The sequence below is a fragment of the Notamacropus eugenii genome, chromosome 4, assembly GCF_028372415.1.
Source record: "Notamacropus eugenii isolate mMacEug1 chromosome 4, mMacEug1.pri_v2, whole genome shotgun sequence".
Lineage (NCBI taxonomy): Eukaryota > Metazoa > Chordata > Mammalia > Diprotodontia > Macropodidae > Notamacropus > Notamacropus eugenii.
In genome coordinates this window covers 190900644-190921660 of record NC_092875.1, presented here as the reverse complement: position 1 = coordinate 190921660, position 21017 = coordinate 190900644, and the positions used below count along the sequence as shown (strand labels likewise).

Below are 21017 nucleotides of genomic sequence, written 5' to 3'. Positions count from 1 at the left end.
GAAGAAGGTCCCATATAGATTACTTCCTGGCAGCCACAAAGACTTAGCCTTGTGCATTTTTCTACCTGCCTCCTCAGGACAACAGAGGAAAGATCATGGATCCTTCCTTTTTACTCCTATTCTCGTCACCTAAAAACACCAAAATAAGTTTTCCTTTGATAAAAGATAAGTAAGCCTTATGTAATTTCAGAATTATCTCCACCCCTTTTTTACACCCTCCTTCCATATAGGCCCATATACTCACTAAAGCCTAAAGAAAAAGCCTTTTGCTTCTTAATAGAAATAAAGAGAAACCACAATAGTATTGCCTGATTCAAGTTTTAGAGCACTTTAGTAGGAATTGAATATAGAGAAAGCTGTGGATTGAAAACAAATAGACTTCCTAACTTTGCCCAGGCTTGGCCCTTTGGTTAAGCAGAAGTTGAGAGCAAGTAGAAATGATTCCTTCTCCAGAGAGGTATTTTTGTTGCACAACTATTTAAGAGAATGTTGTGCGGAGATTTTATTTAACATGACTCTCCATTGTAGAAGGGAGCTCGTAATGCTTTATGTAGTCCATAGATCAACTATTATTGTGCCATTCCAACCTTTTGATATGTCTGTACCTGTATTTGTTCTGAATTTCATGTACTAAAGTTGATCACTAGTCTGCCCGAAACATCTGATCATTTCTCATCTCACTGTATTGACATTGACATTCTTTTTATTTTTCTTTTCCAATGTAGCTGAGGACGTCATTCGACAATTATTTCCTCTTGTTGATATCAGGCAAAATACTGTGCTATCAGGAACTAATGTTTAAGAAAATATATAGACTGGATTTTGCACCGTGCTTTTCATTTCATTTTTAAAATCTACCTGAAACTCTTGCACAGTCAGTCTGTGAAATTTTCCTCCTCCCTGTAATCTGTGTATTTTGCTTGTGGCTCAGATTCTGCTTTTTTCCTGTGTAAATTTGTAGAGTCCTTTCATCTGCTTTCACTATTGAGGAATATTGTACAAGGAAGTCTTTAGGGAAGTTCTCTTGGTTGGGCTCATTGGCTGGTAAAGTTTGATAATTTCAAAATGTGGCAGAAATGGGGTGGTCGGCACCCTAACCTGTCTCAAGGAGGTGGGATTGGGTAGTGACTATACTGTTTGGGTCAGATTCAGAAAATAATATTTATGCAAAATAGTTGCTAAAATCATAAGTTTTAAGTCAGAGGATCCCAACAAACACTGGGGGAAAGGAAACGGGGAAGATAGTGTTTCTAAGTTGACAAACTAGGAAATCATAGTACTTAAGATGGCTCTGAATCCAAGCATGATTTTATCAGGAGAGTAAATATAAACAAATAGAGGGTTGATCTTGAAGTCAGGAAGATAACAGACCTTTAATCACTCAAAGACTAATTTACAAAGGAATTGGTAATACATATCATTGGCCAGAATTTCTATTGTGGAACTTCTGTACACTGACGAAATCCTGGGTCTGGTCCAAGGGTAGGATTGAAGAAAATTATCATAGAATTTGATCCAAAAAATGAGCGTATTCTAGATTTAAAATTCAAAATGAGAAAAGCACTACTAAAATAGAATTTAAAATAAGTGGATAAAGTAATGAAATCATGATTTTTTTTCAGCCATTCTGATGATTGGAATCTTTGGCATTTCTAAATTAAAACATGTCTTAATTAGTTATTGACATAGCAAAGCAACTAGATTTGTGTTCTTTGATCACTTTTAACATTCTCAGAATTCTTTGTTGGAGTTTAGAAACATTGACCACAATTCCTGCATTTATTAAAGGATAGCCTGGTGATGGTATACCTTTTATACAAATTATGACTCACATCCAGAGTGTATAAAATGGAGTGAATAAATGTTAGGTGAATTTTTGTTGAGTTTTCAGTCATGTCTGACTCTTCATGACCCCATTTGGGGTTTTCTTGGCAAAAATACTGGAGTGATTTGCCCATTCCTTCTCCAGCTTGTTTTACAGATGAGGAAACCAAGGCAAATAGAGTTAAGTGACTTGTCCAGAGTCACACAGCTAGTAAATGTTTAAGATGGATTTTTAGAGTCCTCTAAAATCAGAATTGGTGTTTCTCAAACAAATCTTTATTTCCTAGAAGGGAAATTAGAGTTCATTTAGTCACATTTGCTTTTGGTGTTGAGTGAGCAAAGAATTAGTTGTCAATTTAACTCTAGCCTGTTACTGATCATTATAACCAGGCTGCGTAAGTGTAGTCACAGTGACAATCTGGCCTTCAGTTTTATGACAAGGTCAGATGGCAGGGTGGTGTGGAATATGGTGTCTGAGCTAACATTCCTGTATTAGGATAGTTATTTGAAGCACTAATGTGAAGGGTTGATACTAGTTGAGATAAATAAGGTTTTTCAGGTCTCCTAGATGGAATATAAATTAAGAGTAAAGTTAAAGAACTTTCTGAATTTGAGAGAAGCATAATTTAAACTCAAAACTATATCTGTGCAAATTGCTGCACAGAGATATATTTTGTGTTCAAAGCAAGCAAAGTCTTTTCCTGAGAGATAACCTTTTCCCTTCCACCCCCTTTTTGAATTTTTTAATGATAGTAAAATTGAGAAACAGTGGCATAGTGGATAGAGAACTAGCCTTGGAGTCAAATTCATTTCCTGTGACTGACTATACTAGCTGTGGGACCTTAGGCAAATAATCTTTCAGTTCTGTAAGCAAGACTGTAAGTTGCAGGGAAAGTGCAGCCTGCATTTGGTACAGGACCCTAAAGAATTACCTGGACCAGTGAAATCACAGTACCAGTACCAGTAATATTAGTAAAGTTGAATTTTATGAAATAAAGTATTTAATATTTTGGAATTGGGGTATTTGTATTTGTTTTTTATTATGACATCTTATTTTACACAGCCGTTGCCAAAATCAAAAAAAACACCAAGCAAAGGCAGTAAAAAGGAACGGAGCAGCTCTGGAATGTCAAGGAAGACTAAGCGCACTAAATGCCCTGAAATTCTTTCAGATGAATCTAGTAGTGAAGATGAAAAAAAAGAAAAAGACTCTTCAGAGGAGGAAGATAAAGAAAGTGAAGAAGAGGTAAAATGCATTTTTATGGTATTTAATTCCTCACTTTGTTCTCTGGAATCAGTAATATGCACACACACATATATGTATGTATGTATATCAAAAAACAATATTATGTAACCAGTTAGCAAAAGCATCTCAACTGTCATGGAACTTTATGGAAGAAATATATTCTCAGATTCACCAGAGGATACCATATACTACTTTATAGATTAAAACATAACATTTAAATGTTTGAAAGAGATTTAAGAGGTCATGGGAACTTGTGGGAGAAGTATTGTTTAGTTTTCCATGAAACTATTCTGAAATCTGTCAGGTTACCATATAACCAACTAAGGAGGACCTACCACCTTTAGATTTCATATACTAAAATAATTTAATTGATCTGGAACCGTTAAGATTGAAATCTGTCTCAGATTTTCTAATACCAGTAGGTACATCTCTTTATCTGTCATTGTCACCATTAAGGATAAGGAGTACCCATTAGTAAGCCTAAAAAATGATGGAGGGATGGGAAGGGACATGCCTGGTGAGAAAGAGTATTACCAGCTATTGCCAAGGTTGTTTGCCCCTGTAATAGATTAATAAATCTATGGACAAGGAGTCCTAGGAGGCTTGGAAGTGATTTATGCTATTCAGATCAAACTTTGGAAAACCTGAATCAGTCTCCTAAGATGATATTATACAATATTTACAATATTTACAATATTGTACGACCACAATGTTATAATGCAAATAATATGCTACAATATTAAGTACCTGTTTTGTACAGGACACTGTCCTAACATGGATAACTTCCAGTGTAGTAGAGAAATAAGACATCCACACAGATAACTATAGTATGCAATAGAACATAAGTATAGTGTTACAGAAATACAAAATCCTATGTGATATCTAAGGGGGGTGGTCTTTACCAGCCAAGAGGATCAAGGGAAGCTTTATTGAAGTGATATTTGAACTAACTTTTAAAGGATGGAAAGAAATTTAACAGGTAAAAAGATGGAAGGGAACACATTTCAGTCTCGGAGCACCTGAATGAAAGATTAAAGATACTGAGAGAGAAACTGTTTGTCTGGAATGCATGAAGGGGAATGACATGAGTTAAGATCAGAATGGAGACAATTTAAAGAGAGCCTGGAGTACTCTATTTAGTGGAATCTAAACTTGGACTTTTGGGAGCTTTTGAATAAAGAAGAGTGTGTTCTGTTCATGAGAAAGTTTATTGGAGCAGTGACCTAGAGGAAGAGGAAGTGGGGAAAGAGAGAAGGACATGTTTAAGAAGCTGTTGCAATAATCCAGATGGTAATGAGGGACCTATATTAGAGTGGTGACACTGAGAATAGAGAAGAAAGGACAGATGCTAGAAATGGTGGAGTTAAGAGTTCATTAGGCTTTTTAATACTGCATATGAGAGGTCAGGGAAAAGGAAGGATTAGAGAAAAGCATCATGGTGTATTAGAGCCCTAATTATGGAGACAGAAAATCCTGGGTTCAGATTCTCTCTTCTACATTTAATAGCTTGTGTGACCATGGGCAAGTCATTCCCTGAGCCTGTTTCCTCTTCGGTAAAATGGGAATATTAATATCTAGAGTATCTGTTCCATAAGATTGTATAATTAACGCTTAAATGCTTGTAAGCTTTGCAAACCTTCATAGCACTCTATAAATGTAAGCTGTTTTTTAAAAATATAGTAATAGAGAAAATCTCAATGTTATAAACCTGAGAAACCAAGTAGTACCACAGATAGAAGGAATGAAGTCAGAGGGAAGAGCTGTTTGGGAGGGAAATCGGGTGTAATTGGATGTACTGAGTTTGAGGTACTGCATCCAGATGAAAATGTCCTGAAATTTTTTATAAATTGAAGTAAACACCATCCCCTACAGGGGTTCTCCCTCGCACCCTTTCCTCTTTCTTGAAACTGAGATTGGAGCATTCTCATTTTATTGGCCATTAAAGTTGCCATCAAGGGATTGTTGTTTTTGGCTTCTGAAGCTCATGATTTCCATATTTTATGAGTCATGGAACTTTTCTGGACCATTGAAACTTTGTTGGCAGGCAAAATTGGAACTTCACTGTTATATCTACTTAGCGTAATTCAACCTGCTTAAGGTCTTTTTTTTTTTTTTTTAACAAATTTCTATTAATTTTGAACAAGAAATTGTTCTTGCTATTTTCTTCAAGCACAACAGGCCTTTAATACATTTTCATTTAATGTAATTTTCAGATACCCACTCTGGGTTTCTAAGACAAAGTATTTTAAAAAGTAGTCTATTGAAAGCTAATTTTATATTTTATTCATCTGTTCAACCCAGTACAACCTTTCTGCGGTGAGGACAGGAATCTGGCTCTGTGACAGGCGTCTTTTTTGGAGACCCTCCTTCAAGAGCCCTGCTGCCTATAAAAGATAGGTAAGCTCCGCCCAGTTTTTTTGGCCTTCCTTCAAAAAGTAATGTTTTGTTCCTCTGTTTCTGTTCCTTCAAGGTATCAGACAGATGGAATATGTATACGTATATATATATTTTTCCTAATAATTTAGTGACTGGTCTTGAATGTTGGACTGTCTGAAGTTGTAGTGCGTGTGCAGTCTAATCTGTTTACCTGTGGCACACCAAAAAATATTTCCAATTTTTGGGAGAAGCTAATTGAAGGTACTGGCAGCATTTTTTTTTTTTAAAAGAACGAGCCAACAACTTAAAAATGCAGATCTTCATCCCCTGCCCCATGAGAATTACAAATTTTTTCTTACTGTTTTATCTTATTTCTGTTCATGAACTTTGCTAGCAAACATCTTTAGACCGTGTTAAATACTTGTTTAAAGGTTAGAGGTGTTCTGAACTATACAAATTTTTCTGACATTTTTCCTTTGGATTATTAGAACCGATTTAGCTTAAGAAAATATCCATCCAGAATAAGCAACCCGTTTTCATTTCTAATTTAGTATTCCAGCTTCATTCAACAAATACTATTATTTAATGGTTGTGTACAGGACCACATTGTGAGGATCTCAAGGAATTACATGTAAGAGACGGTATGTGCTGTATATGTGGTACAAGGAAGTTCTTTTTGGAGGGAGAGAACACTTTTCTCTGGGATGATCCAGGAAAGCTTTGTGGAAGAGGTAGTCTTTAAAAAGATGAATCTTGATTTCACAAGAGGACTACCAGAAAAAGGCATTAAGCAAAGGCACCAACAGAAAAAAGTGCAAGATATATTTTGGGAATGATCCAGATTTACTTGTGTAGAATTTAAGTATGAGAATAATGGGAGAAAAGTTTGGAAAGGCACATTCAGGCCAGATGATAAAGGGCCTCATATGCCAAAGAAATTGGACTTTATTTGGGAGCCTAGCAGATGATAGAGAAGCAAGTTACTTAAAAGTACTTGAGTTAGAAGTAAAAAAGCATAACCTCTATTTTTTAGTCCAGATTACTTTTGATGTATCAATTGATACTTTTGTGTATCAGTTTTTCTTTTGATAAAAGTTCTGTAAGTTATTAAAACTGTTTCTAAGAAAATGTTTTTTTAAATGTATACTATAAATTCCAGTTATTTTCAAATGAATACTTAAATTCCAATTGTAGATTAAATGTTTAAATTTGTTTATCATTACGTGAATGAGGACTAGATCTTTAAAAACTTAAATTGTTTGCATTGCTTGACACCTGCATAGTTTAATTATTCCTAAGTTTTTAAGGCACTTTGAGAATATCAGGAAACTTGTCTTATTCTGATTTTCTGTCCTGTCTGCTAATCTAGGATTTGATTTTTAAATAATTTTATCTCTGAGCAAATAAATGCAAATAATCATTTTGGTTTTTAAAAACTGTTAAGTGTTGGCCATTGGTATTAAAATTTGCTGTTTTAAATTCCTCTCCAGTACCTGTTGAAGCATAACTTTCTTCTTGACTTCAACTTCTGTCCTTACCTTCCCAATTCCTTCTGCTCTCAAAAAAAAAAGAGAGAAACTGACATTGAAAAAAACTAATGCTAGGATTTTTATTAGGATTATATTAACTAATATGTCTATTCTGGTGTCCTCTTTATTTGCTCTTAGATTAAGAAATGGGGAAGACAAGTGTTGGTTTCTTTTCCTCTAAGGTTATTGTTATTAGCTGTGGTTTTATTTTAGTTATGAAAAAGTGGTTTACTATATGTGTATTACTGTGTACTGTGATTTTTAAGTAATGGTGTGACCCTGTCTTTCATCTTGTGTTGATGCCTAGTTTTCCCAAGGCTATCTTTATTGTATGGGCTTTTTGTTTTTGTGTCTTTTTTTTGTCTGTTTTTTGTCTGTTTGGTTGGATTACTAGGGGAATTCTAAGTTGGCTTGCACATAACCTGAGTAGTTTGACATCAACATGTTAGATTCCACTCCACAAGATTTTCCAAGTAAGGACTGCAGCTAATGTCTACTTTAATTTATGATACCATGGTCTTTTGCCTAATAAACATGTACTTGAAAAATTATAAAAGTAGCTCTTAAGTACATTTACATTTTAGAGAACCTAATTTAGCTACTATTCTCATGTTTCTCATACGTTTGAATCTAGATGTACCTGACAGATTTATATATCTGGCTATGATTTAACCCTAAACACATTCAAGCATTTTGCTAAACATTATTCCCCTCCCAGTAAAGGAATACTCAGTTTAGCAAATGATAACAGCATTTCTAATGGAAAAATAATACATGAAGAGCGTGTATTATAAAAATCCTTTTGTATGATAAAATACAATATAATATCTTCATGCTTTTACTGCCAGTTCTCTAGAATCTAAATTGCAGAAGTCAGCAGTAAACAACCAATAAGCCATGTTTACTTAAAACGTATGGCATTCAGATCGATTTTTTTAATCTCTTTTTCCCCCCAGATTTATGAATTTATTTGTTTTTAATTTTCTACAATCACTTCCATAAGTTCCAGATTTTCTCCCCCTCTGTCCCAAAGACAGCACGCAATCTTGTATAGATTTTACACATGCATTCCTATTAAACACATTTTCACATTAGTCACATTGCATAGAAGAATTAAGACGAATGGGAGAAACTATGAGATAAAACATAACAAAGGAGAAAGTCATCTGCTTCATTCTGTGTTCAGACTTCATAGTTCTTTCTCTGGATGTGGATGGCATTTTTAATGATTTTAATGACTTTTAAGAGTTCCTTTGGAGAGGAGTTGGTATGGATCACCATTTACTTTCCTCCCCAACCTTTTAAGATCTGTTTTCATTCCATGTAGGCTACATAGCTTGGAGGAATCTTAAAGATCTAGTCTATTTCCCTAACTGGTGGTACAGTGAATAGAGCTTTGATTTTATCAGGAAGAACTAGGTTCAAATCTGACCCAAGATATTTACAAGCTGTGTACCCCAGGGCAGGTTGCTTAACCTCTGTCTGTCTCCTTTCCTCAAATGTAAAATGCAGATAATAGCACCTACCTCCCAGGGTTGCTGTGAAGATCAAATGAGGTAATCTTCCTAAAGCATTTAGCACAGTGCCTGGTAGGTACCTTTCCTTATTGACTAGATTAGGAAAAGGGAAACTAGTACCTAAACAGGTAAAGCGACTTGTCCATAGTCATTCAGGTAATAAGTAGAAAGTCAGAATTTGAACTCAGAACTTATGACTATGAATAATGTTCTTTCTACACTATACTGCCATATAGGGCTGCTTCTAAAATTTTCTTCCTCCTGCTCCTGTTGAAATTGCCTTTGTCTCTTACCTTATGTCACCTGCCTATATGTACTAGGTACCCCAAAACTCCCCGCAGTAACATGCTCTCATAACATGCTCAGATTAACACCTTCAGAGTTTTTTGTGTTTCTTAATTACAGTCCCTAGTCACAACTTGATCCTGGGCAGGAAGGGATTAGGTAGGAAGACAATGACTTTCAACTCTCCTTGGATATTAGCATTTTTTTTTTTAAGTTGTTTCTAGCGTAACTAAATTTCTTAATAGTTAGAATTTCAGGCATTTTATGAGTGAAGATTTTTTGTAAAGTCTGTCCTTAGTCACATCATACCACTTATGTGTAGTAGTCTAATTCTACTTTTTCAAAGGTTTTTGCTAACAGAGCAAGATAAAACTGTGCTTAGATCATATTTTTTAAAAGTTGAAAATCCCTGTGCTATTGTCCTTTGAAGTATTGTTGAGTACTTATTGAAGTATTTTAGTAAATTCTTCAACACTACTACCATTCCCACCTTAGCTGTTATCCCATCAATAAAAGAAATAATGACTAATCTCTGTTTTTGTGTAAATTCATGCTTACTTTGAAGAAACTAATTCTTATAATATTGATCTATGTTAGATAGCTAATCTCTGCTTCTCTAGTCAGTATTGTAATCTAATAGAAATATGTTCTCATCTCACAATTCCTTATAAAGAAATTTTTCAGTGTTGTCAGATTTATGGAGATTAATTTTCCTAATACTACTATCTATACCCAATATACCTTCTTTCATGTGAAATCTATAGAAGTAATGGCTGCGAATATTCAGACTACCTGTTAGGCCCAATTTATCATTCTCTTTTGATCAGTACTTAAGAGTTTGTGATAACGGCATATTTTATGTCATATTCATTATAAACTTTAGAGCAGGGACTTGGCATTTTCCTTTGTATTCTATTCAGTGTCCAGCCTAGGTATTAGGTGCATACTAAGCATTAATACTTAATTTTGAAAATACAGGTTGAGAAAAACCCATGAAGATAAAATATATCCCTAGTGAAATTTCACTTGGAAATGCTGATTCAGCAATCTCAGCCTCTCAGAAAGTAATCAAGAAGCAGGAACTAGCTCAAAAAAGGCTTATTAGGAACCAAATAAATAATACAGTCTATATACTAAAGTCCTTATACTTTATTCACAGAACAGTAACTCAGCTTCTTATTCATAATTTTTAATGTTGCTGTAGACACAAATCTAATAAGCTATATTGTTTTTTGCCCCATAGCAGTTTGAAGATGGTAAGATGTAGAGACAGGCAGATTTACAGTATAGGCCATGACCAGTAATGGTAATGGAAGAGGAAGGAAAGTATTAAAGTAGTTATAAAAGCATAAAAACCTGGACCTATTTAGTGTACTGGGTTAAACAGCCTGACGTATCAAGGCAGATAAGAATAATAATCGATGCTAGTTCATCAAAAGTAATTGTGTTCAGTATACTCTAAGCAAGGAAACATGAGATTAATCTTATAAAGATGTCTATCAGAATTAGAAAAGGTTTAACCTTTGAAGAATAAACTTAAAGTTTTCTAGAAAATTCATTTTGTTAGAACTTTTCTACCTATGTTGTGTCAAAACTTGTTTCTAAGAATCTTTACGAATATTGAGAAGTCACATGTTGACAATTGTGTCAAAACTTGTCTCAGACTGTTCTGGTAAATAAGTTTTGGTTCTGCCTTTTATGTAGAAATTACTTTCTTACACCAGATAAACGAGTGTTGCTGAATTTACTTTTAATTTTCTCATAAATTAGCTAATTTAATAAAGAAGCCCAACACAAAAAATTATTCCTTGCCCAGTTAATTCCAGATCCTCATTGTTATTTTTAGTTTATAGTCTACATATTAGCTATTAGTGGATATCCTCTTGGAAGGAAGGTGAGGGTTGGGGATAAGGGAACGTAAAAAGTTTTGTAAAATCGTGGCAGACATAGATAGCTTACCAGACCTGTGCTTGAGACAAATGCATAATTATTAAACATTACTTTGTGTTTTATCAACAAGTCATGGGTACTTACAACTTTAGATTTCTTTAATTGCTGGGTAAAGGAATAAAAGATGTGAAGTTAATCCATGCATGTCTCTTTATTCTTCTAATAGCCACCTAAAAAGACATCTAAAAAAGAAAAACCTAAACAAAAAACTCCTTCTAAAAGCAAAAAATCTGTAAAAAGTGCCAATGTCAAGAAGGCGGATAGCAGTACCACTAAGAAAAATCAAAATAATTCCAAAAAAGGTAAAAAAAAAATCATCCAATGTTTCTTATTATATTATACAGCAGTAATGACTTCAACTTTAAAATTTATGTTTATTGTGGAAGAAAGTTTGACAAAATACATGCCTCTAATGTTATTCCCTATTCTCTTTTACATGTTTATTTTTACCAAGAGATAATGTAGAATAGGTGCTGACTGGGGGAATTGCAATCTAGAAAGGAGATTGAAGTGTGTTTTGATGGATCTTTAAGAATACTGAAAAGTCACATGTTGACAATTTTGTAGTTAGTAAAGATTGCTTAAACAACAAATTTAGCTAATTTTATAAAATAGTTTCACCGTTCACATTTTATGGTGATTAGTGAAGTTGATGGAAAATTATATATATGCAAACATTGCAAGCCCAATATTTATTTATAGATTGTCTTCTGAAAAATAATTGCCTTTCTACCTAAGAAAATCTTTTGAGTTCTATAATAAAATGTTTTCTAAATTTAGAAAGTGAATCTGAAGATAGTTCAGATGATGAGCCTTTAATTAAAAAGCTGAAGAAACCACCTACAGATGAAGAGCTAAAAGAGACTGTAAAGAAACTTCTGGCCAATGCTAACTTGGAAGAAGTCACAATGAAACAGATTTGCAAAGAGGTATGTGTACTTATTTTTAAATATTTACTGTTTTAGTTAACAAATTCCTTGAAGTCCTTTTTTCTTTAATAAGTTACTTTTCAGACTGTAGTATGCTATTTGGAAAAATTATATATATAGAAAAGAAATCTTAAGTGCAGATGAAATTTTGTATAATTTTTTTAATTTATTCATTCATTTATTTTTAACATTGTTTTTAAAAAATTTGAATTTCAAATTCTCTCCCTCTAACACCTCCTCCATCAGTTGAGAAGCCAAGCAATACAATATATATTACACATGTGAAATTACTGTGGGCAAGAAAAACACTACTTTCAGAGAGCATTTTGTGGCAACATTAGTTGATAGAAAAAAGTCTACCTCTCTTGTAGCTCCGATTTACTCTAATCCTGTCCTCTGGAGCTAAAGAGAATAAATCTAAACACTGTACTTAACCAACTAACTGTCAAATACTCAAACCATAATTATACTCTTCTGCACTCTAGAAGTATTTTCTTCTCCCGGCTAAACATTACCCTAGTCCTTTAATTGAATTGCATTTAACATGACACAGCTTGTCACATTCATTTTTATATATTGCTCAGAATAATTGTTTGTAACCTCCGAATGTCACCTGTCCAGCACAATATAAGTACTCTAGATACTTTGGTTAACATACCTTAAGATTTCATTAGGTCTTTTAGCTGGGTATATCACAGTGCTGGCTCAGGATGCAGTGGATAACCTTGGCATCTTCGGTGTCTAACTAAGCTCTAAGTGCTCCACATCACCTGCTTCATCTGCCTTCATGGCTGCTGGAAGAAATTGTTCTCATCTGCCCATTCCACCAGAGGAAATCTTCATGCTTGGGGTAGACAGCTTCTAACTCACCAATGGATTTGAGACCCCTTGGTTACCCTCAACCTGGTTTGGCCCATCTGCTGAAACAGTTTATTGGGGTGTGGCCACTGTGCATACTGCAGCTTCTTGGAGCCACAGGTGAGAGTTGGGTGGAATAGGTGGACACCAAAGGTGGAACATTCCCTGAAAAGGGCTTTTTAGCATGATGTTTTCAGGCATGTTGTCAAATGCTTTCGTTGAGGATCAAGGTCATCTTGGCATCAGGGCATCAAGGTCAACTACTTTACTGATAGTAAGTTGTTCTGTGTGAAAAGGCTACAAGCCAAGACCAAAGTGGAAGGAGTGTTGGTGCGTGATTTTCTGTTGGCAGATGATTGTGAACTCAGTGCAACCTCTGAAGCTGAGATGCAACAAAGTATGGATCAGTTCTCTGCTGCCTGTGCTAATTTTGGCCTAATAATTAACACCAAGAAAACACAGATGGTCCATCAGCCACCACCACACAATCCATATGTGGAACCATCGGTTACAACAAATGGAGAAGTTTTGAATGCTGTGGATAAATTCACTTACCTTGGTAGTGTACTTTCCAGGGATGTACACATTGATAATGAGGTTGATGCATGCGTTACCAGAGCTAGTTAAGTGTTTGGGAGGCTCAAAAGAAAAGTTTGGGAGAGAAGAGGTATTTGACTACCAAACTGAAAGTCTACAGAGCCGTTGTGCTGACGTCATAGTTATATGTTTGTGAAACATGGACAGTTTACCAGCTCCATGGCAGGAAACTGAATCTCTTCTATTTGAACTGTCTTAGGAAGATTCTGAAGATTGCCTGGCGAGATAAGGTACCAGACATTGAGGTCCTTGCTCAAACTAAACTGCCAAGCATTCAAACTATGCTTCAGAGAGGGCACCTCTGATGGGCTGGCCACACTGTTTGAATGCAAAATGTATGTTTGCCAAAAAGACTATTTTATGGAGAACTAGCATGGGGCAGGCAATCATAGTGTTCAGAAGAAACAATACAAGGACACTCTCAAGAATTTTGGATTTGACTGTGTGACATGGGAGATGCTGGCACAAGACCACTTCGCATGGCATGTCCACATCAGAAAGAGTGCTGTGCTCTTTAAGCAAGGCAGAATTGAGACAACACAAAGTAGATGTTGAATGTGCAAATTTGGAGTACCCACAGCGGGAATTCATACAGACTATCTGCCCAACCTGTGGTAGAGCATTCCAAGTTCATACTGGTCTGATCAGCCACAGTTGGACACACTGAAATTTCACTTTTATCATGGTGATGTCATTTTGGTCCTCTTCGAGACCGAAGGACAACAACCAATCATGGTTATTTGTGGTCAGCTAAAACATCCAAGTTTTTTGAACCTTCTTTAGAAAGCAGGAGATCACATATCAGTTTGTCATAGCTGCTTCCTTTGAAGGATTATTTTGTTTCTGTTTTTTCTTCTTTTTTCCAATTTTTAACTTTATTTAAAGTTTTGAGTTCCAAATTCTCTTACCACTCCCTGAGACAGTAAGCAATCAGATATACATTATACGTTTGCAGTTATGTAGAACATTTCTGTTAGTCATTTTGTACAAGAAGACTCAAAAGAAAAAAAAGTGAAAACAGCATGCTTTAGTCTGTATTTAAACAATATTGGTTCTTTCTCTGAAGGTAGATGTTATGCCACATCATTAGTGCTAGTTGGGCTTGAGCTTTGGATACTTGAAGAATCCATCCCTTGCCTGTTGTTATATATTGTCTTACCTCTATTTTGTAATCCCTGAAGGGAAGCATTGTCCATATGTTCTCCAATTGGCCACACAGTCTCTGGTATAGTATCATTTGTAATTTTTTGTTTCTCTTTTTAGCCTCATCTACATTTTCCACAGTATCTGTGCTCTCAGGTTCTGTATAAAGTTTCATGTATTTGATTGCTCTCTCTCCTGTTTTACTCCCTTCTACGTACCTTACAGTTCAGTTACAGTGGCTTACTTAGGGATCCCCCTACAAGACTTTCCTTTTCCCACCTCTTGGAATGATAGTCCACATCTCTGTCTTCTAGTTTCCTTCCAGAATTAGCTCACATTTCACCTGCTGCAAGAGGCTGGTGTTGCATCTCCCTTTAGGCTAAGATTCTTCTGTTTTCACTAGTTGCACAGTACCTGGCACACAGTAATCACAAAGTAACAAAGAGCAAGCCTGATGGTGCATAGCACAGAGATGTTGGCCATACATAATGAAAGCTTAATAAATGCTCATTCATTCACTGCACATTAGGAGCAGCAGCTCAGAAAAGGATGAGGTTCTCTTAGTGGCAGGTTTATAGAAACATAGATTTAGAACTGGAACAAACATTCAAAATCATCTAAACCACCTGTCATCTTGTAGATGAACGTGATACCATACAGGGTAAAATTACTTGCCCAGGGACATATAGGTCAGTAAATGCCTAAGTCAGTAAAGATAACCAGGTGTCTGATTACACATCCAAGACACTTTGCAGTATACCAAGCTTCCTTTTATTAGGTTGACTAATAGCAATAAGAAATGACGACTTCACAGAAAAGGATATATTTTTTTAAATCAATGAATTTTTAAAAAGGTTCAAAATCCAAAGGACATCTAAGGGCAGATAGAGAATGTGCAATAACTAATGTTCGTGGATCATCAGAAAAGATTATATTGAGCATATCGTTGTATTTTAGGCCTCAAGGGGAAGTAAGAGATAATCAAATCTAAATTCCTTATTTTAGAAGTCCAGAGGGATAGGTCGTTTGTCCAAGTTCACATAACTAATTTGTAGCAGAGCTACAAAGAAGTCCCAGGTCTCATGATCCTAAGTCCACTCTTAGATACTGTAGTGCATTGTCACTTTTTTGTTTTTGGAAACTTGTTATCTGTTTTATGGGCAGCTAAGTGGTACAGTGGATAGAGTGCTGGAACTAGAATCAGAAAGACTTGAGTTAAAATTTTATCCTCTGACACGTACTAGCTGTGTGACCCTGGGCAAGTCATTTAACTCTGCTTCAGTCTCCTTGTCTGTAAAATGAGCTAGAGAAGAAAATGGCAAATCACTCCGATATCTTTGACAAGAAAACCCCAAATGGGATCAAGAGTCAGACTGCTTTAGAAAGATTTCCATTTAAAGTGATGAAAATTATGTTTATACTTCGAGTAAGCTTCTGTTTTCTAATAAATTCACTTGCAGGAAATAGTTTTTATTGCCTGGTGTTGCTAGCTACACTGTATCAAAGTGTTAATTTAAATTGGTCCTCAGATCGAGATTTTAGTATTTTTATTGTTGTTACTGTTCAGTCATTTTAGTTGTGGCTGACTCTTTTTGACTTCATTTGGGGTTTTCTTGGCAAAGATACTGGAGTGGTTTGTCATTTCCTGTTCCAGGTCATTTTACAGATGAAGAAACTAAGGCAAATAGGATCACAAGACTTGCCCAGTGTCACAGAGTTAATAAGTGATTGAGGTCACTTTTGAACTCAGGTCTTCCTGACTTCCAAACCAGTACCCTCTTCACTACCACCTAGCTGCCCAACTTTAGTATTGCCTTATACTACATAAAATTTTAATACTTTGGCTTACTGGAGCCCCTAAGAATATGGTTCAGTATGGGCCTACATTATATTCTAGACAGTAAATTGTGATTACAGCAAGGCTAACGCATTTTCAGGTTTATCTTTTATCAAGAGAAATAAATATACATATTGGCAAAATGCATTCTGTAGGTTTTTTTTTAAGATAATGGTTTCTGTTTGTGACGTAATAGATAAAGAAGTAACAAGGTATTTATAAGAGAAAACAAGATAGTGGTAATTAACAATCTGTAGTATCTAATCTGCATAGTAGTAAAATTCTTTAGGTCACACATTATTAGATATTAATTTAAGTGCAAAATCATAGTTTTAGTAGTAAAGATTATAAATTTATTATGCTAGAAGAGAGGAAATGAATAGTATTAAAATTTCTTAATCTTTACCATTCATTTATCAATACTTGTGTCTAGTGAATTACTAATCTGTCTTACATGAAGATAAAAAATAGATATTTTAATGTAGTCTTATTCTTTTTCCTTTTTTGCCTTCCATAGGTGTATGAAAACTATCCTGCTTATGATTTGTCTGAAAGAAAAGATTTCATTAAAAAGACTGTTAAAGAGGTAAATTTTTCATTTTTGCCAAGTTTGATTACATTTTATATAACTAGAACGTTAATCTTGCTTTTATGCTTCTCAAAGTATTTTCTCATCCATTCCTATTTCCATTAATTCTGTGAGCTGAGCAAGTTGTTAACATCACCCTTCAACAGATTAGGGACAAAGAAATCTTGCAACAACTACAACTGTAACTCAGAGGACCTCTTGGCCAATACTCCCATTGTCATTCCACACACTTGCTATTCTCTTGTACTATATCATTGTGGTTTTTTCCTTTCAAATAAGTAGAATATATGGTATGTTTTTGCCCCTGTTGCATACATAATTTCTTGAACATGTGAGAAAATGACCCATTATATGCTGCCATTAAGAGTTCTCCTTCCTATAGTAATACATATCTTTTTATTAAGGTGAATCTTAACTGGGTTCTTAGAACACACTTCTTCCCTCCTGACAATATATTATACATTACTCTCTTCTGTTTACCCCTGCAGGGGTGGGTCTCAAGGTTTACATGTGGTACAACCCTTTGACTGAATCCAGTTGATCTAGAAGGTCACATGTGGTCTCTGCAAAAAGCATACACATTGACACACACATGCACATGCATGCACACACACACGCACATGAGTCCTAAAAAGAAACTTGATACAACATACTCAGAATAGTAAAGTTCTGGGTATAGGAATCTGATATATTTCTTTTTCATTTCAGTTAATTTCATGAGACAGAGATAATTTATAAAGGCTGCTGATTTGGATTGTTCCCGTGAATTCAAAGATCTGATAAACACCAGCAAAAAGAATGTATTTCCTTTTCTAAATCTTTGTTGGTTAAGCATTGTGTTAAGCAGAATTGACTGCTGACTTCGTGTCATAAGTGTTATGTAAAAATTTGTTTGAGTTCACCCTTTTAAATTGCATTTCTATGCAGTTTTATTAGTTAAGATTTTTGCATGGCAATGGATGTTCCCTGCTTTTTTTATAGTTGTGTATTTTGTACATTTTGGATTTCTTTATATAAGGTAATGGACTTGGACTGTTGTAGCTTTTAGTGTGCTTAATATTAATAGCTTGCTAATGAAATGCTTTTAATAATCAAGTAGAACAAAAGTTGTAACTATTGGCATCTTATATATGCAGAGTTTGGGTTATTGCAGTATTTGGTATAGAAAATATTTTGAATACACATTCTGACTAATAATCTAAACTTAGGGTAGTGTGTTCATTATATTCAGGATATGCAGTATACATGCTATAAATATTTCGGTGACTAAAACTGAACTGTCTCTTAACATGTACTGCAAATTATCAGCATGATAAAACAATTGGCATAGATGTTATTTTTGTACTTTTAAAAAACAGATTTGTTGTATATAAGGTTTTCATATTTCTTTGTGCAAATCAATTTTTAAATCTCTGTATCTTTAGAATTATAACATGAAGTGTCAGTGTTTTGCCAGAAGGCTGTGATGAAGCAGTAGAAGTGGAAGTTATAAAGATAATGCTAAAGGAGTAGTTTACTCATTCTTTTCCACTTAGTCCTGTTTTGCTTAGGAAGTATAATCCATCCGTAGCTAGCTATACAATATGACTGCAAATGCATTTTATATTTCAAGGATTAACTTTAGCACATATATAAATCAAAACTGCTTCAGAAACTTTGGAGAAAAGCTCAGATGAGTATAACCACCTCTAGCTCATAATAAACTTGAACTCAGTTCCATTTAACTGATTTTTGCCCACATAAAATATATTACTATTCACAGGAAACAGACTACTTTTGTAGTAATGATGTAGAAGTAAAACAAATGCCAAATGAAGATAATGTAGTTACATAGTATTTGTCAACAGCAGACCTCTGTGACTAAAAGTATTGCTCAAAAAAGCCAGTGGTACATTTATTTTCACAGTAATGTGATACGTCACATCAGGGCTGTTCGAATATAAAGTTTTTGGCCAATCAAGATGTTAGTTGATCTCAACAGAAGGAATCATTTCACCTGCAGGTGATTCTTCATGAGACTAAAATAACACATTTTATTTTATATAAGGTATCTTAAATCATTTTGCCAGATGAAGTTGTATCTAATTCTGAAACAATTTTGATTTGTTAATGGGAAACATTTGATCTTTGAAGCATTTGAACAAGAAACATTTCATTATCTTTGCCTCAAGAGACAATGTAAATTACTGAAATGTTGAGTTTGAATGATGTTTTCCACATGGCATACTGGCACTTGTGTTTCCTTTTAATGGGAAGTTATGTTTGACTTTTTTCTTGGATGAAAATTCTTAGAACTTTAGGGTATGCTTATTAATTCAGGTGATTGAAATAAGCTACTTTAAACTAACCTTAAAGCAGATCCCAAAACTGACTTCCAATTTTAAAATAAAATTTCACTTTTTTCCCTTTGAAATTTGTCAGTGAAAAAAATTAAAATTGTGAGTACTGAATGTTATATTTGGTCTTTTGCATTTGATTTTTATACCCTGTTTCTTGTTGTCTTTTGGGAAACTAATTGTAAGGATTATACTGAATAAAACTTATTCCTTTGTGTTTTTAGTAAATATAAAAGGCCTTAGCCTTTTTTTAAAAAAAATTCTCATCAAAACCCTCAATTACTTGACATTCTTTCCTACTTTTAGGAAAAAGTTGCAATGTTATTTTAACCCTTAGGAGCTTCCACAACAAAATTGGCTTTCAGGGACCAATATGAATTCAACCCAGTCTCAGCCTTCTGTGTCTACAATGATAATATTTAAAATAATGACCCAGAGAAATAGTATATTGTACTTAGGTTACATTTTAGGAAGACTTTTTAATAATTTGAAATGAAAGGGGATTGTTTGAGTAATCCAAGGTTTGCTGGAGAATAACAGGTTTCATAATACCTGTAATCTTACATATCTTTATATAAGGTAATCTCTAGAGAGTTGTAGCTCATAGTGCACTTAACTTTACTGGTTTGTTTATGAAATTCTTTTAATATTTTTACACAAGTGTTCCACATTAGGAATTGAGGAGTATATCTTTCCTTCATCTGATCATAATCACTACATTTCTCCTGTCTTAAATTCTTGCAATCTTTCCTCTTCAGTACTCTGCCAGGCCATCACCCCTATTTTGGTTTCACTCTCCTCCCCTCCCTGGTTTTTGTGAACCAGTTCAGTCCTATACTTATAGTCTTTTTTTGGTATTTGGTGTTTTATGATCACACTCAGCTCAGCACATGCCTTTCTTTCAAACTACCCAAATAATGATGACACTGATGCAATCTGACTTCCAATCTCATTTCTAATTGCCTTGTTTCTCCCCACTCCAGTCTATACTACATAATTGCCAAAGTGATTTTCCTGAAGTCTGAATTTGATCATGTAACATTCCCATTTAGTACTCTCCAATGACTCCATGTTATCTTTAGGATTAAACATAAAAACTCCTGTTTAGCATTAAATCTCTTAACAATCTGTATTCTTTCAAACTTTCCTGTCTTCCTCTCTGTGCATTTTGCAGTCCAGCCCTACTTGTTACTCCTTGTACACAAATAACCATTTTCCATGCCATTGCACTGACTCTTCCCCCATGTCTGGAATGCACTCCCTCCTTATCTCTGCCTCGTGGAGTCCTTGGTTTCCATCAAGATTCAGGTGTCATCTTTTAGCTGAATCCTTTCCTGTCCCCTCAAGCAGCTAGTACCCTCTCCACATATATTTACATGCTGTCTGCTTTATTAGAATGTAAATTCCTTGAGGAGAAGGACTTTTGCTTTGGTCTTTGTTGCCCCATCGCTTAGAACAGTTCCTGGCACATAGCACTTGCCTAATAAATGTTATATGAATGATCGTTTGACCTTCCAGAAGTTAGATTTTACTGGCATTGTGTTCAGGAACCAAGGACCATTTCTACACCATGATGAAGCTTCCATTTAATAGTGAGGAAAAGATAAATTATGATGCAGAATGTCATGAACTTAAATGTGGAACTGGGCTTATTAGCTTGAAGTGGAATGAACAGGACAACCCATCATAGGCCAAAATGTTTTCAGTAATGATCCACTTACTGGTAGATTTCACTGGTCTCTGCTGCCTCGGTGGCTTAGAGATGTCAAATTTGGTACTCTGTTCTTTATATTAATAGCTACCAGAAATAATTGGGTTCCAAGGGAATATTCTTGAAAATATTTGCAGCTTATGTAATTGTTAAGTATATGCTGGAGTAGAAAATAGGCATAAGGTGGATCCCTGGTATGTGCACCCTAACTTTGCTTCTGTAATTCTTCCTTTGCTTTTAATTCCTCTAGGGATTTGAAGATAGCAGTGATGTACCCTGTAATAGGCTAA

The 21017-nt window shown here is 34.8% G+C and overlaps 1 protein-coding gene across 1 annotated transcript in view; it reads left to right on the top strand.

Moving 5' to 3' along the window:
• Positions 1-19135, top strand: part of DEK (DEK proto-oncogene) — a 29057-nt gene extending 9922 nt beyond the window's left edge. Inside the window, exons 7-11 of the mRNA XM_072603935.1 lie at positions 2888-3070; positions 10894-11029; positions 11508-11656; positions 16609-16677; positions 17389-19135. Coding sequence (XP_072460036.1) covers positions 2888-3070; positions 10894-11029; positions 11508-11656; positions 16609-16677; positions 17389-17400 — 549 coding nt within the window. The 3' untranslated portion in view covers positions 17401-19135. The remainder of the gene's footprint in view (positions 1-2887; positions 3071-10893; positions 11030-11507; positions 11657-16608; positions 16678-17388) is intronic.
• Positions 19136-21017: the final 1882 nt, after the last annotated feature.